Below are 16,223 nucleotides of genomic sequence, written 5' to 3' on the forward strand. Positions count from 1 at the left end.
AAACCAAGAGAAGCATGACATGTCCAGACCCAAACCACAAATATGATCTGCTTTGCTTCACACCCTCCGATTCTCTCAGTGAGATCTCCAGGAAGTTCTCTAAATATGTTCAATACTGATAAGGACAGACCAATGACATTTGTATAAAAGTCAAACCACTTTCTGAGACATAATACAAATATCCAGAATTTATTTCAGATGCACAGCACTGATACCTAAGAAAACTAAGGGTACAGGCGAAATACGTCTTTTATGAATTTCTTCAGAAAACTGGTAAGCATTTCTGATTATTCTCATTTGTATAAGTACAGTTAGAGCCAGCTGCTTGAGTAGCAGCAGCATGATAAAATATTATTAAACCAAAGATTACTACGGGTCCTAATTGTCAAATGAACAAAATATCATCCGCTAAAACTGTGGTAACATTACACAAGCAGAATTCCCATTGATGGTTGCAATTACTGCACTTCTTAGGAGTCTTTTAATGTGTTCCAGGTCCCAAAATAGTTTGATCTATTAGAATGAAGCTAAATATGTTTGGAAGAGGATAAAATATTCACTGTTATCTACTTTTAAATTCCAGTTATCTTTGCTTAATGCTTTTCTCTTACTCACTAACTTTTCTTGTATCAGTGCCTTTTGAAAGAAAAGTTATGGATTCTTAGAACTAAAGCACAAAAAACTTGAATCTGGGTCCAAAGCTGTCAGTTTTTATTTTACAAAAGCATCATGAGTCTCATATTGTACTGCATAAAAGTAGCTTAAACATGTAAAATGATTGCTTGTTCACATTCACAAGTCAAAATTATCTCCAGTCTAAATTAGCTACATTATTTTCTGTGATTGGTTGCTACCCTATTGCTACTAGTCCTAATAACATGGAAACATAGAAAATAGGAACAGGAGGAGGCTTTTCGGCCCTTTGAACCTGCTCCACCATTCATCACACTTAAGTCTGATTGTCCAACTCAATAGCCTAATCCTGCTTTTTCCTCATAACTTTTTACCCAATTTGCTCCAGTGCTATATCTAGCTGCCTCTTGAATACATTCAATGTTTTGGTATCAACTACTTCCTTTGGTAATGAATTCCACAGGCTCACCACTCTTTGGGTGAAGAAATATCTCCTCATCTCCATCCTAAACGGTCTATTGCTGCCCTTAAATTCTGCAATCAACATGTCTTGCATTTTTACACCATCTTTCATGACTCTAAGATACAGTATTGTACATTACAACTAATGAAGTACTTGTGAAATTTGTCAGTAATGTTCTTTGATGATGATGAATTCCCATTTATGATACTGGTATATGAATTGCTCAGCAAAATATACCCTAAATTTTGCAATCCAGCCAGGGTTTGTAACATTATGTTTACTTTTTTTTTCATGTGTGCACAATTCTGACTGTTTATCCTGGGCAAATTTTTCTTTGTACACTGTCCAGTAGTTTGGAATAAGTCTTCCAATTGTCAGACAAAGAGAAATGAAGTACTTTCTTTTATAGATTAATTCCTGGCCCACAGTCTCATTTCTTCTTTTAAGTATACTCATCATGCTTTACCTCAGTGCTGTCTGATTGGCAAGGATTAAACAATATCAATTATCCTATAGTATTCTAATTTAAATAGTTATGCAGTTCTATATCATATGAACTATCTTAGTCTGTTTAATAATCTCCATACATTTATACATATTTTCATGTTGGCCCATTTAATGACTTGTATCAAGAGACACATGAATACAGATGATTGCAAATTCTCATGAGGTTGGCCTTAAAATCCACAGGCATAGATAGGACTTATCAAAGCTGATAAGTTAGCTCCTCTCAGCATCTCATACATATCTGGCAGCAGCCTGAAGAGCGAGTTTGTTATCTTCTGTTGATATGTCAGCTGACTTCATAGTTAATTTCACTGCTTTACTTCATCATAAATATCAAGTAAAGTAAATGTTACATTTTGAATGTGAACTTCAATGCTTGCCTCCTTCCTTTACCAATAACTAAAAATCCAACACTTTGCCACATTTCAGCAAATAATGGTTGAAGGCTTGCTTTAAGGCAGAGAATTTAGGAACACAAATATTGAATGGTTATGTGCACAAATACTTCCTGCAATTGATTGCAGGCTATAATCCCCTATCCCCTTCAATCTTTATAGAAAAAATGGCTTATTCTTTATCTATTCAGAAATCTACTCAGTGGCTGATGTTCCTTTCTCACATTTCTATCTGCAGTATTGAACAGTCTATCTGGTTTATCTATGTGTCTGTCTAAAGTTTATTTTAATTACATGTTCCTACAGTATTCTAATTCCTACACCCATACATTTCAATACAATATAAACTATGGGAGATAGTTGCTTCCTGTGTAGATGAGAGTGAGAACCGAAGGAAGGATGAGCAAACTGACAATCGTGACATGGTAGAGGAAGCCACTCAAGCGGTTGGAGGAAAAAGAAATGTAGTTGTAATCAGGGATAGTACAGTCAGGGGAGTAGACACTGTTCTCTGTGTCCAAGATTGAGCATCCCAATGGTTGTGTTGTCTGCTTAGTGCCCAGGTTTAGGATATCTCATCTGAGCTGCAGAGGAACTTGGAGGGGAAAGATCAGTTGTTATGGTCTATGTGGAGATCAGCAATATGCGTAGAAAATGGAAAGACGTTCTGCTGAGGGATATGAGCAGCTAGGGGCTAAATTAATAAACAGAAGCAAAAGGTCATAAATTCCAGATTACTAACTGAGCCACGAGCAAACTCACACAGGGTCAAAAAGATTAAAGAGATAACACGTTAGAAAGACAATAATGACAGAAAAAGTAAACTATAAGGGCAAATTAGTGAGGAATACAAAAACTAAGCTTATTTAAATATATAAAAAGGAATAGAGGTCAAAGTGAACATAGGCCCATTAGAAAATGAATCTGGAGGAACAGTTATAAGAACAAAGAAATGATAGAGGAGTTAAATAGATATTTTCTATCATTCTTTATGACGGAAGATACTTCAAACATACCATTAATACTAAGAAATACAGGAGGAAAATTAAATGCTATGACCATCACTAGAAGTAGCATTATAAAAACTGCTGAAAGCTGAGAAGTGGCCTGGTCTTGATGGCTTGGATCCTATGATAGTAAAAGAGGAAGTGACAGAGATAATGGATACATTGGGTTGTAATTTTCCAAAAATCCCTGGATGCCGAAGTAATACCAGAGATTTGGAAAACTGTCAATATGGCTCTCCTATTCAAAAAAGAGGGAGGCAAATGTGGGTAACTGTAGGCCAATTTGACTAGCATTTTTTGCTGGAAAAGTATTGGAATCCATTATAAAGGAGCTAATAGCAAGTCTTTTGAAAAAATCATAATCCAATTTATCAAAGTCGACAGGGCTTCAAGAAAGGGAATTCACGGCTACTTAATTTATTGGAGCTTTTTGAGGAAATCTCAACCAGAGGTGGATTGAGGTTGTACTTGGACTTTCAAATGGCATTCAACAAGGTACCTCACAAAACGTTAAGTCACAGGATAAGAGGCCACTGAGTTGGAGGTAGTGTATTGGCATGGACAGAGAATTAGCCTATAGGCAGGATACAGCGAGTGGGGATCAGGGGTTCTTTTTCAGGTTGGTGACCTATAGCCAGTGGGGTTTCACAGAGATCAGTGCTGGACCACAACTGTTTCTAATACCTTAATGGCTTGGAGGAAGAAAGTGAGCGTACTGTACTCAAATTTGCAGACAATACAAAAGTAGATGGAAAGGCAAATTGTGAGAGGATTGCAAACAGTTTAGAGGAGGTATTGATAAGTTAAGTGGGCAAACAGTTGGCAAATGTAGTATAATGCTGGAAAATATGAAATTGTCCATTTAGAAAGGAGAATAAAAGAGCAAAGTATTATATAAATGGAGAAAATTTTGCAAAAAGCTGCAATACAAAGGGACTTGGGGGTACTTGTGCACTAAATACAGAAATTTAGCATAGAGCTTACAATCCAGAAGACTAATGAATGCTGGCCCTTATTTTAAAGGGGTATAAGAGTAAAGAAATCTAGCTGCGACTGTACAAGGTGCTGGTGAGACCACATCTGGAATCCTGTGAGTAGTTTTAGTCCCCTTATTTGAGGAAAAATATTATTTCATTGGGAAAAGTTCAGAGAAAGTCCACGAGGATGATCCCTGGTATGGAGAGGTTATCTTATGAGTGAAGGCTAAACAGATTGAGACTCTCCTCAGTGGAGTTTAGAAGATTGAGAGGCAATCTCATTGAAACATATCAGATTCTTAAGGGACTTGACGGGTAAATTTAAGAGGAATTTTCCTGTTATGGGAGAGTCTAGGACCAAAGGACATAGACTTAGAATAAAGAGGCCCTAATTTAAGTCTAAGATCAGGGAGAATTTCTTCTCTCAAAGGGTTGTGAGTATTTTGAACTTGTTGCCACATACAGCTGTTGGGGTTTGTGTCTATTTAAAGCTGAGAGGGATAGATTCTTGGTCATTGGGGAATCAAGGGTTACAGGGAAAATGAAGGAAAGTAGATACGCGAATGTCAGATCAGCCATGATCCTATTGAATGGCAGAGTAGGCTCGAGGGCTGAATGTCCTACTCCCATTCCTGTTTCTTATGGTCTAATGGTCTAACCCACCTGCAGTTAACTTGGAAATAGAATGAAGGGTTGGTGAATGAGCAAGAGATGCTAATGGGGATGCATACATGTGACTGAGAATGATCTAAAGATATAATAAATAGTCCCTTTTGAATAATTAAAGCTTTCAGTACATTTAGAAGTACCGTAGACTGCCCTTATTGAAGTTAGTCACTTTGAAGTACAGTGGGAAAAACAGATTGTATTAATTGCTGGTGATTTTATGTAATCATATAGAATGAGTGATAAAGTTTTCGATTTAGTACATTTGCTGATTCTGGCTTAATTTCTGCCCAGAATTGCACCCATTTTGAAATGTGATTTTACTTACCTTGAGATTTTTTTTGTCAAACCAACTTAATATCACTGAGTGCAAGATCTACCCTGAGCCAATGCAATCGTACAACCTTTATTAAAATACAGTTGTTTGTGAAATGAGTTTTACATCAAAATATCTTGTTAATATATTTAGAAGTGACAAGGAAGGAAGGTCTTACGAGGAAAGGCTGAGGGATCTGAGGCTGCCTTCGTTGGAGAGAAGAAGGTTGAGAGGAGACTTAATTGAGATGTATAAGATAATCAGAGGGTTAGAAAGAGTGGACAGTGAGAGCCTTTTTCCTGAGATGGTGAAGGTAAACACGAGGGGACATAGCTTTAAATTGAGGGGTGATAGATTTAGGATGGATATTAGGGGTAGTTTCTTCACTCAGAGATTAGTAGGGGCATGGAACGGCCTGCCTGCAACAGTAGTAGACTTGCCAACGTTAAGGGCTGTTAAATGGGCATTGGGCGTACATATGGATAATAATGGAACGGTGTAGGTTAGATGGGCATCAGATTATTTTTCACAGGTCAGCGTATCATCGAGGGCCGAAGGGTCTGTGCTGCATTGTAACATTTTATGTTCTATAAGCCTCTGACTCGTCAACACGTCTGCAGCTCTCTGGAGCAGGAGTCTGGCTGCTGATCATCTCACATAGGAACAGGCTGATGGGTTCCACTTGAGTGCTTGATGGGCATCAGATTCTGTTGGACCTTCCCCAAAGACCTTACTGGCTTTCTCCACCAGTCCTCCAACTGGTCAACAAGATTCCCATCCACCTGCCAGTAACCTGCAAAACATCCATCCTTTATCTCTGTACAATCTGATTTGAAATCAGTCAAATTCAGTGGTTAAAAAGACACCAAAAATTATTTTGGTAATATTAATTACACCAATCAGTTAATTAACGAATTAAAGCAATAATCCCATTTAAAATCTTATAAAACAGATTATTTGGTGTCCTTGTAGTCTAAGTAGCCAATTTATATTTTTTAAATTGCACTGTCCTGCAGACAAATGCAATTAGTCCAAACCCTCAGTCAGTGATTAATTCACTCCTAAAGGGCTATGACAGGGTGTCCAAAGGAAGGAAACTGAGTGTTTAGGTGGGACCTGCTGCTAGCTCAACATTGGTAAAACTAACTCAAAGGTCACAAATTAGTCTTGCGAAATATGCAAATTCTTCATTCTGTGTGGGTGTAACATTTGTTATCTCCAACTGCTTTTGAATTAAGTGGCTCATTAGGCTATTACAGAGGGCAGTTAAGATATAATCACCATAGCTTTGGGATCTCAAATCACGTGTAAATCAGAATTGCTAAGGATGACAGATTTTCTTCTCTAAAGGGCAAATGGGTGGTTTACAACAATGATTACATGGTCACCATTAGACTCACATTTCATTTCTAGATTTTGCTGAATTCAGATTTTACATTTGCTATGGTAGGATTCAAACCCACATCCTCAAAACATTAGCCTGGATTACTAGTCCAGTGACATCGCCACTATGCTACTCCTCTATAAGGAACAATTTAAAAACCATACAATTACTGTAAGGCTAAAGTCACTATAATCCTGTCAGAGCATAGAAACTGGTATCTCATTAGACAGACAATAGGTAGTGGGTCATCACACCTTGCGGATGACAGGGACAGGAGAATCGACGTTTCGGGCATAAGCCCTTCTTCCTGCTCCTCTGATTCTCCTGCTCCTCTGATGCTGTCTGACCTGCTGTGCTTTTCCAGCAACACATTTTTCAGCTCTGATCTCCAGCATCTGCAGTCCTCACTTTCTCCTTGGATGTCATAGAGTCAGACAGCTATACAGCACAGAAACCGATCTTTCTGTCCAACCTGTCCACGCTGGGGTGCTGGTTTCTCTGGAGTGTCGGAGGCTGAGGGATGACCTTATCAAGGTTTATAAAACCAGGAGGGGGCATGGATAGTGTAAATAGACAAGGTCTTTTTCCTAAGGTGGGGAGTCTAGAACTAGAGGGCATAGGTTTAGGTTGAGAGGGGAAAGATTTAAAAGGGACCTAATGGGCAATTCTTTCATGCAGGCAGTGGTGCATGTATGGAATGAGCTGCCAGAGGAAGTGGTTGGGGCTGGTACAATTACAACATTTAAGAGGCATCTGGATGGGTGTATGAATAAGAAGAATATGGACCAAGTGCTGGCAAATTGGACTAGATTCGGTTAGGACATCTGGTCGGCATGGATAAGTTGGACCGAAGAGTCTGTTTCTATGATTATGGCTCTATGACCTGGCATACCAATATGACCTAGTCCCATTTGCCAGCATTTGGCTCGTATCTCTCTGAACCTTTCCTATTCATATGACCATCCAGATGCCTTTTAAATTGTACCCTGGCAATATTCTACAGAAGCATGTTGTTAAACTTGAGAGGGTGAAGAAAAGATTTACAAGGATGTTGCCAGGTTTGGAGGTTTTGAGCTATAGGGAGAGGCTGAATAGGCTGGGGCTGTTTTCCCTGGAGCACTAAGGCCAAGGAGTGACATTATGGAAGTTTATAAAATCATGAGGGCATGGTTAGAGTAAATAGGCAAGGTATTTTCCCCAGAGTGGGGTTCCAAAACTAGAGGGCATGGATTTAAGGTGAGAGGGGAAAGACTTAAAAGGACCTGAGGGGCAACTTTTTCCATGCAGAGGGTGGTGCGTGTATGGAATGAGCTACCAGAGGAGGTGGTGGAGGCTGGTACAATGAAGCATTTAAAAGGCAACTGGATAGGTATATGAATAAAAAGGGTTTAGAGGGATATGGGCCAAATGCTGACAAATGGGACTAGATTTATATGGGATATCGACATGGTCGGCATGGATGGGTTGGACCAAAGGGTGTGTTTCTGTACTATACATCTCTATGACTGTAGAAAAGTGACCAGAATTATACACAATATTCTAAAATTGGCCTCACTAATGTTCTGAATAGACGCAACATGACATCCCGACTCCTATACTCAGTGAGCTGACCAATGAAGGCAAGCGTGCCAAACGCCTTTTTCACCACCCAGTGTACCTGTGATTCCACTTTCAAGGAACTATGCATCTGCACCCCTAGGTCTCTTTGTTTGGTAATACTCCCTAGGAGCCTACCATTAAGTGTATAAGTCCTGCCCTGATCTGTCTTACCAAAATGTAACACCACACATTTATCTAAATTAAACTCCATCTGCCACTCCTCAGCCCATTGGCCCAAATAATCAAGGTCCCATTGTACTCTGAGATAATCTTCACTGTCCACTACACCACCGAATTTGGCGTCATCTGCAAACTTACCAACCACATTCCCTATATTCACAACCAAATCATTCATATTAATGAGTCTTTCATGGTAACCTCAGCAGGTACAGGAAATGAACCAAAGCTGTGGGCACTTCACTGCTTTGCAAACCAACAAGCTGAGCTAGCTGACTCTCTACACTGCCACCAGTCAAAATTTAAAGCACTTTTTTGAAAAACTGCTTGGTTCTGAATTATATGGAGGTTATTGTTGACGAATCAACAACCCCTTACTGCAACACGTAACCGCAGACGTAAATCCACTTACAAACACAAGTAAAATTTGGAGCATTTGGAAACATCTTGAGACTTCTAGGCACCTGGATAAGGTAGTAGGTGTTGTAGTTGTAGAATAAAGAAAACGCTTACAATGTCAAAGGATTGATTGGAATTAGTTTATCAGAGTTCTTTGCAAGTTAGGGCTTAAGTAGGTTTGAATGCAATGGTGTCTGCTGCTCATTGCAGACAAAGAAGACTTTGAAGAGGAATGGGAAGAAGCAATGGTCAAAGCTGTCGAAAGAATTCTTTCCCGGGAGCACCATCAAATTCACCAGAATATCTAAGAAAATAAAAGGTGGAATCTTACAGGAGTCAAAGCAACTTGGGCTATGGTGAAATTAATGGCAGAATATGATAAGAACTCCAGCAAGGCCTTTCTTGACTTCCAGAGCAATCCATCTACTATGCTTTTGACAAGTAGCGAGGTGGGTTATAGTTGCTTGGCCTATTGTCGACAAAAAGGGAGGGATTGAGTGAGATGAACTGGGTGGCTCACTGTTGCAGCAAGTGTTCTGAGGGAATGAGTAGGTAGTGCAGTGAGCATGTGGGGTTATTGCTATAGGAGCTTTCAGAGGGTGAGAGGTACTGAGGGAAGATTGTGAAGCCTATGGTCAGGAGGATAGAACATGAGCCTTGGTGGGAGGTGAATGCAGTAGCAGAAATAAAGTGTAAGGCAGCAGAGAAGCAGGTGGTATTTACCCTGCGAGCAATAAAAACACTTGAGAGCTATTGGTCATTTGTCCCCTCTGTAGAGACAGCACTGACCTGGGCGATAACTAATGGTGTAATCTCCTCTGCCTGCCCTCCTTTGCATCAGTCCTCACCTTCACTTCATCTCCTGTTCAAATATTTATAAAACTATACAACCATGTTGAAAGGAATCATCAATGTACTACATGTTTCTCATTGCCTTTGTGTTCTCATTCATTGATGCTGATAATGCATCAGTGATGTAAATGTATTGTACAGGACTCCCTGACGTCATGTTTTTACAATCTTATTATCACCAACCCACCCTCCACTCCCAACACCTTCCCTTTCCACTGCATGAGGTGTAAAACCTGTGCTCACACCTCCCCCGTCATCTCCCTTCAAGTCCCCAAAGGATTTTTTCACATCCGGCAGAGATTTTTCTGCACATCCATCCACCTCATCTACTGTGTCTGTTGCTCTTGAGGTGGTCTCCTCTACATCAGGGAGACAGAATGCCAATTTGCAGAGCGTTTCAGGGGACATCTCTGGGACACACGCACCAAACAAGCCAACTGCTCTGTGGCCGATCACTTCAACTCCCCCTCCCACTCCACCAAGGACATGCAAGTCTTGTGCCTCCTCCACCGCCAACCCCAAGCCACCCGACATCTGGAGGAACAATGCTTCATCTTCTGCCTTGGGACCCTCCAACCACACAATATCAACATCAGCTTCACTAGTTTCCAAATCTGCCTTACCCACACCTCATCCCAGATCCAACTCTCCAACTCAGCATCACCCTCTTGACCTGTCCTATCTGTTCATCTTCCTTCCCACCTACCTGCTCCACCTACCACACTGACCTATCACAATTATACCCCACCAGCATCCACCTATTGCCTTCCCACCTAATCTCCCTCAGCTCCACCCCCAGTCCCTCTATTTATCTCTCATCCCCCTTCCCCCTCCACATTCCCTGAGGAAGGGCTTGTGCCTGAAATGACTCTCCTGCTCCTCTGATGCTGCCTGACCTGCGGCGCTTTTGCAGCACCACACTTTTCAACTCTGACTTTTCCAACATTTGCAGTCCTCACTTTCTCCTTATTATCACTCAACATAAACCTTGTGCTAATGATTTAAAGACTTCAAGAATGAGCCTTTAACTACTTGTTTGTCATTCAAGCATTGAAAAAAACACTGAAGCAGAAACCAATTAAATCTTTTACAACCAAATTTCCAGCTCATTCATTCCCTCGTGATCTGTGATCATCTTATTTCCACACCAGTCAGGGGGCGTGACACATTTGCTGTCTCCCTACCCTCTCCTCCACCCCAAAAGACCCCACATCTGCTGCACAATTCCATAATGCAATTTGTGATGCATAAACTGAGATCATAATTGGTCTTTCTGGGTCTAATGGCATCAAAGCCAATTTTTCCATCAGCAAATTTTTCTATATCCCCTCACCTTTTCTTAATCATGGTTTCAGCTGAAATCTTGTTTCTTTTCTAATGGTTTTGTGGATGGCGTTTCATTTTCTGAAGGATTTTCTTCTGTTCATTTCCACAGATATCTGCATTTATTTCTTGCACTTCCTGCTTATAGCTAAAACCTTTCTCTTGTTAAATTGAATGGCTTCTCACTGATGCCATTGATAAATAATAATTCAGTACCTTCGAATGGGCATTTAGAATCATAGAATCTCTAAAGAGTGAAAACAGGCCCAACAAGTCCACACTGATCCTCTGACGAGTATCCCACCCAGACCCATTCCCCTATCCTATAATTTTACATTTCTCCTGACTAATGCACCTAACCTACACATTCTGGAACACTATACGCAACTTAGCATGGCCAATTAACCTAACCTGTATGTGTTTGAACTGTGGGAGGAAACCAGATCACCCACAAGAAACCCATGCAGACATAGGTAGACTGTGCAAACTCCACCCAGACAATCACCCGAGGTTGGAATCAAACCTGGGTCCCTGGCATTGTGAGGCAGCAGTGCTAACCACTGGGCATCCATGCCATGCTTATTAAGTTTCATATTGATTCTTGGGGCAACTTTAAGTCCTACCTGAGCTTTATTCCTCTTGTATTGGAGCTTGATGTATCAGTAACCTCACTGTATTCACAGTATGAGGTTGCATTTCTGGACCTGAATTGTGAAACTTTGTCCGTGACAAGGAGAACTAAACACTTCATGCCAATTCAGTTTCCATCAGCTTTCGAGTGCATCTAACTTTTTAAACGTTTTTGAGAAAAGCTGAACAAATGCCAGGAAAGAATCACAATACAAAATCTCAAAAGGAAAGTAGAATTTATAATACACAATTTATACAGTGTTTGACTTGAATGATAAATAAACTCTGACTGGTAGAAGCCAGTTGCTTTTTTTCAGTCACCAACTAATGAATAATGGGTTACCCAATCTGTTGTGGTTTTCCTGTTGCTCAATTCTGATTTAGCAATATGTGGAATGACATGTAGTCCAACCACTAAAAGGGATTTGTGCATTTCTATCCACATCAGAATCAGGTCTTTTGTGATGCTTACCTATCTTATGTTGTGTTGAGTATTCATAGCATGCACTTATGCCAAAAGATTAAATTTCCCACAAAAGCCCAAACCTAATATTGGCTACACATCTATAACAGATATCTAGCATGTTATACTCATAAAGGGGCAGCACAGTGGCTCAGTGGTTGGTACTGTTGCCTCAGTGCCAGCGACTCGGGTTCGACTCCAGCCTCGGGCGACTGTCTGTGTGAAGTTTGCACATTCTCCCCGTGTCTGCATGGGTTTTGTCCGGGTGCTCTGATTCCCTAACACGGTCCAAAAATGAGTAGGTTAGGTGATTTGGCTATGCTAAATTGTCCATAGTGTTCAGGGGTGTACAGGTTAGATGCATTAGTCAGGGGAAGTTCAGGGTAATGAGCCTCGGTGGGATACTCTTCAAAGGGACAGTATGGACTTGTTGGGCCGAAAGACCTGTTTTCACACTGTAGGAATTCTAATTCTAAAGAAAATAATGCTGGCCAAAAGCCTTCTTTTGAAGGAGGTGGGTAAGCCATTGCTTTTACCTTAACCTCATGCAGTTTAAGTTTAAGCTATAATTTTTTGCAATTATATGCAGATATGGCATACTCTTCACTTGCTACATCCAGATTAAATTGTCTAAGAAAAAGAGTAAGTGTTAAAAATAGAGATTATCAGGTACATGAAATGGAAGTTATCTGTAAGTCTATGTCTGAGGTACTCTGGAGGACCCGGAGACAATCACCCACAGCGAAATGAATGGGAGAAAAGACAGACCCCGTGTTACTGAAACAGTGCCAGTTTCAATCGAAGTGGCTGTGGAGGGATAGAGACTGTCACACAACCCAAACAGATTTTTTGATGAATAAAGTATTTTTTGAAATAAAAGAAAGGCTCCTTCTGGAATGGGTCTTTGCAAAGGGACTCTGGAGAGAGATCCAATTGTTTTTGTTGAGGTTTGTCCCAGCAGCTCCATGACACAGGACTCTGTGCTCTACAGTCTGTTCCCAGGACTCCTCCTACATGTACATACAAACCAGGATCATTCCAAAATATGAGCTGGGGAGGTCGGGATAGCGCTTTAGGATTGGGAGAGGAGAAGACTATAGGGGAGCAGGGTTCAGGCCTGCATTGGGAGCTGGGGAGGTCGGGTTAGCCCTTTGGGATTGGGAGTGAGCAGAAGCCTATCAGGGAACAGGGTCATTGGGAGCAGGGGAGGTTGGGTTAGCACTTTGGGATTGTGTTTGAGGAGAATCCTATAGGAGAACAGAATCCAGAACTGCACTGGGAGCAGAAGAGGTCAGTATAGCACTTTGGGATTGGGTTTGAGGAGGACCCAAAGGGGAGTAAGCTTCAGGTCTGCATTGGGAGCAGGAGAAGTAGGGATAGCACTTTGGGATTGGGAGTGAGGAGAAGACTATAGGGGAACAGGGTTCAGGCCTGTGCAGACAATCAGCCTTCATTTTGCCTGGAAATGACAGGAAGCCTGGAGGAAAATGGGAGGCCACTGGATTTGTGGGAGAGACAGAGAGAGAGAGACTGAGACTTCCAGGATGGAGAAGGAGAGCGATGCTGCAAAGAAGAGAGATCAATTCCAAACTAAAGTAAAACACGTTTTATTTTGTAATACAGCGAACTCTATTTTACATCCTGCAATGCCATTTGTAGGCAGCAACTGCTATCCATCACTAGAGAATGACATCAGTTATGTTTCTGCTCTTTACTCCACCTCTCAGTGACATTCATAGGATCCTCTGTCTGAAAGACAAGGCGCAGAGTCTTATTCACTTTTAACTTTTGACTGACAGGGAGGAACAGCCACAACCCATTCTATCTAAGATTAGTATACTTCATTTCTCAATGCATTAACAAGTGCAGTAGGTACCAAAATGATTGCCTCCTTCCCATTGATTTAGCTCATAGCACATAGTATTCCACTTGATTGCAGGGCTGCTGGGCTAGCAGCTTGAATTTATACACGATTTAATGTCGTAAAAAAGCATTTTGTCAGGTTTTAAACTGACAAAATAACATGGAGAGAGGATTTGATGTGGGTCAGATGATGTTAAGGCTACCTTTAGCAGGGACCCTCAACAAATATATGGAAATGGGAGATATCAAAAGGGAATTCCAGACCATAGACTTTAGGTGGCTGAAGGTCAGTGTGAGGTTTTGTTTCAAATTGTATTGTCTTGTTGGGAAGTGTGTGTGAATGACGACAACGTCAGCTGAGTTTTCTGTGCCTTAGCTCACTGCCTGAATGCAGGTAGAGGCCAGTATCGGACAGGCATTTCTGATGGGTTTTGGGATTCTTCATAATACATGTTAAAGTAATAATGTGAGCGACTGAAATGCTAGAGAGGGAAAGATCGGTTCACATTCTGCCGTCATAACTCTGTGCTGTTGACTAACATTTCTCCAAGAAAAGGAACTGATATACAAAAGGTAATGTGACCAATTCCAATGGAATTTATATATGAGATGCAGTCAACTCCTGATACACTGAAACAACACATTAAGAAACATGTGTTGCAAGGTAAACTGTTAAGGTGTATATAAACCAGAGTTGACAATTCACATGGTATAAAACACAATAACTATTGAAGAAAGCCAGGTAACAAGTTATTTGACCAAAGCTCCATACTCATACAATTTTAATCTTAATATTATGCTGATGTTTTACAGCTTGGCAAATTGGAAAGATGACGAACAATGTGACTGTGCACTGCAATGGTTCATTGACGAAAGAAATGCATTATATTTTGATTGGAATATCTATACCAACATTTCTCCTGGGATTAACATTTAATGCAATGACCCTATGGGCATTCTGCTGCAAATTCAGGAAATGGACAGAGACCATTATTTTTTTGACAAACCTGTCGATTTCAGACAGTGTCCTGCTCCTGTCTTTACCCTTCAAGATGTACAGCTACAGGAGTACTTGGAACCTTGGATCGAGCTACTGCACATTTCTCGAATGCTTGTATTTTGTGAACATGTACGTGAGCATCTACACCGTTGTCTGCATAACCGTAGATCGATACATTGCAATAAAGTACCCATTTAAGGCAAAGTACTTCAGGCCACCAATGACAGCCACATTTGCATGTGGTGCAACTTGGATTTTAGTATGTTCACTTTCAATTTTCCTGAAAGTAAAATTTAACAATGCCATTGATGAGAAAATTTGTTTTCAGAAAACCACTGTACAGCCAACGAAAGCTTGGATCATCATTTCCATTGAGTTGTTTGGATTTGTAATACCTTTCCTCATTTTGAGCTTTTGCTCATTTCACATCATCATGACTCTCTGCAAAAAAAGTACAAAATCCCAGGGAAACCTCATGTTCGGACGAAGCATAAAAATTGTCGTCTCAAATCTAATCATCTTTTTTCTTTGTTTCATGCCTTTTCACACAGGATTATTGCTTGAATTTCTGCAAGAGATGTCAAAGCCAGATTGCAAATTGCTGACTAATGTACGTCGTTTTATGAGCGTGTCTTCATCTATAGCTAATATGAACTGCTGCCTGGATGGAATAATTTATTATTATGTCTCCATAGAAACTCGTGAGTTTTTAAATCGAACTAAAAAGAATGGTAACAATTTAAACCTTTACACTGTATCTTTTCAGAACACTCAAGACGCTTGGCAGTCAGGCATTCAGTAGCTCATGATGATGAATATATTCATTGGAGCAGACATACAACATTAGATCATTGACTGCACAACCCTGTTCCATCATTCCATTGGACTATTGCTTACCTGTATCTTGTCTTGAAGCCTAGCACATCACTGATGTCATGTTTATATCACTGTATTCGTGACTATCTCATATTCTACATAGAATGCATTGGCTGAGACAGTATGTGATAAAAGGGATCTGAATGCATACCGAAAGAGAAATGAAAATTTGAAGGGCTACAGAGAAAGGGCTGTGGAATGGGAAGAGCTAATGGCTCTTTCAGAGAACTCCAATAGACAAGACTGGTCAAATAGCATCTTTCTGAATTTCAAGAACAGATGAGAGACCAACAATCCCCAATGTTATAAAATTAATGAATGCAGCCATATATTGATCATGATTCAGGCAGTATCAATCAATGGGAGTTTGTTAACTAGTATGATGTTGAATTAGATGATTAAAAAACAGATTATACAAGGCCACGACCAGTTGAATGACTACTTTTGATCTTGCATCTTATTTCCTTCTACTTACTTTTGTTCCACAAGCCTAACACCTCCATCTAAAAACAAATACTGGAAAAATATAATTCAATCTCCAGCTAAATCTCAAACAATTAGTATTTTTAAAGAATAAAACTCGAGCTAACTACTATAACAACAGATGTATATAGTTAATTCCTCATCATTATAAGATACTTCAAAGTTATTTAAATGTTATGCATTGAAGTTAAGCATATTTTAACATCACAT

At 40.2% G+C, this 16,223-nt stretch overlaps 1 protein-coding gene across 1 annotated transcript; it reads left to right on the forward strand.

Moving 5' to 3' along the window:
* The first annotated feature begins 201 nt into the window (after window positions 1–201).
* LOC122556290 (G-protein coupled receptor 35-like) lies at window positions 202–16,107 on the forward strand. The gene is made up of 2 exons (XM_043702918.1): window positions 202–273; window positions 14,468–16,107. The coding sequence occupies exon 2, from the start codon at window positions 14,485–14,487 to the stop codon at window positions 15,454–15,456; it is 972 nt and encodes a 323-aa protein (XP_043558853.1). The 5' UTR covers window positions 202–273; window positions 14,468–14,484; the 3' UTR covers window positions 15,457–16,107.
* Window positions 16,108–16,223: the final 116 nt, after the last annotated feature.

The sequence above is a fragment of the Chiloscyllium plagiosum genome, chromosome 13 (assembly GCF_004010195.1).
Source record: "Chiloscyllium plagiosum isolate BGI_BamShark_2017 chromosome 13, ASM401019v2, whole genome shotgun sequence".
Taxonomy (NCBI): domain Eukaryota; kingdom Metazoa; phylum Chordata; class Chondrichthyes; order Orectolobiformes; family Hemiscylliidae; genus Chiloscyllium; species Chiloscyllium plagiosum.

Coding starts and splice junctions, on each gene's coding strand:
- LOC122556290 (XM_043702918.1), top strand. CDS start 14,485: ATGACGAACAATGTGACTGTGCACTGCAATGGTTCATTGACGAAAGAA.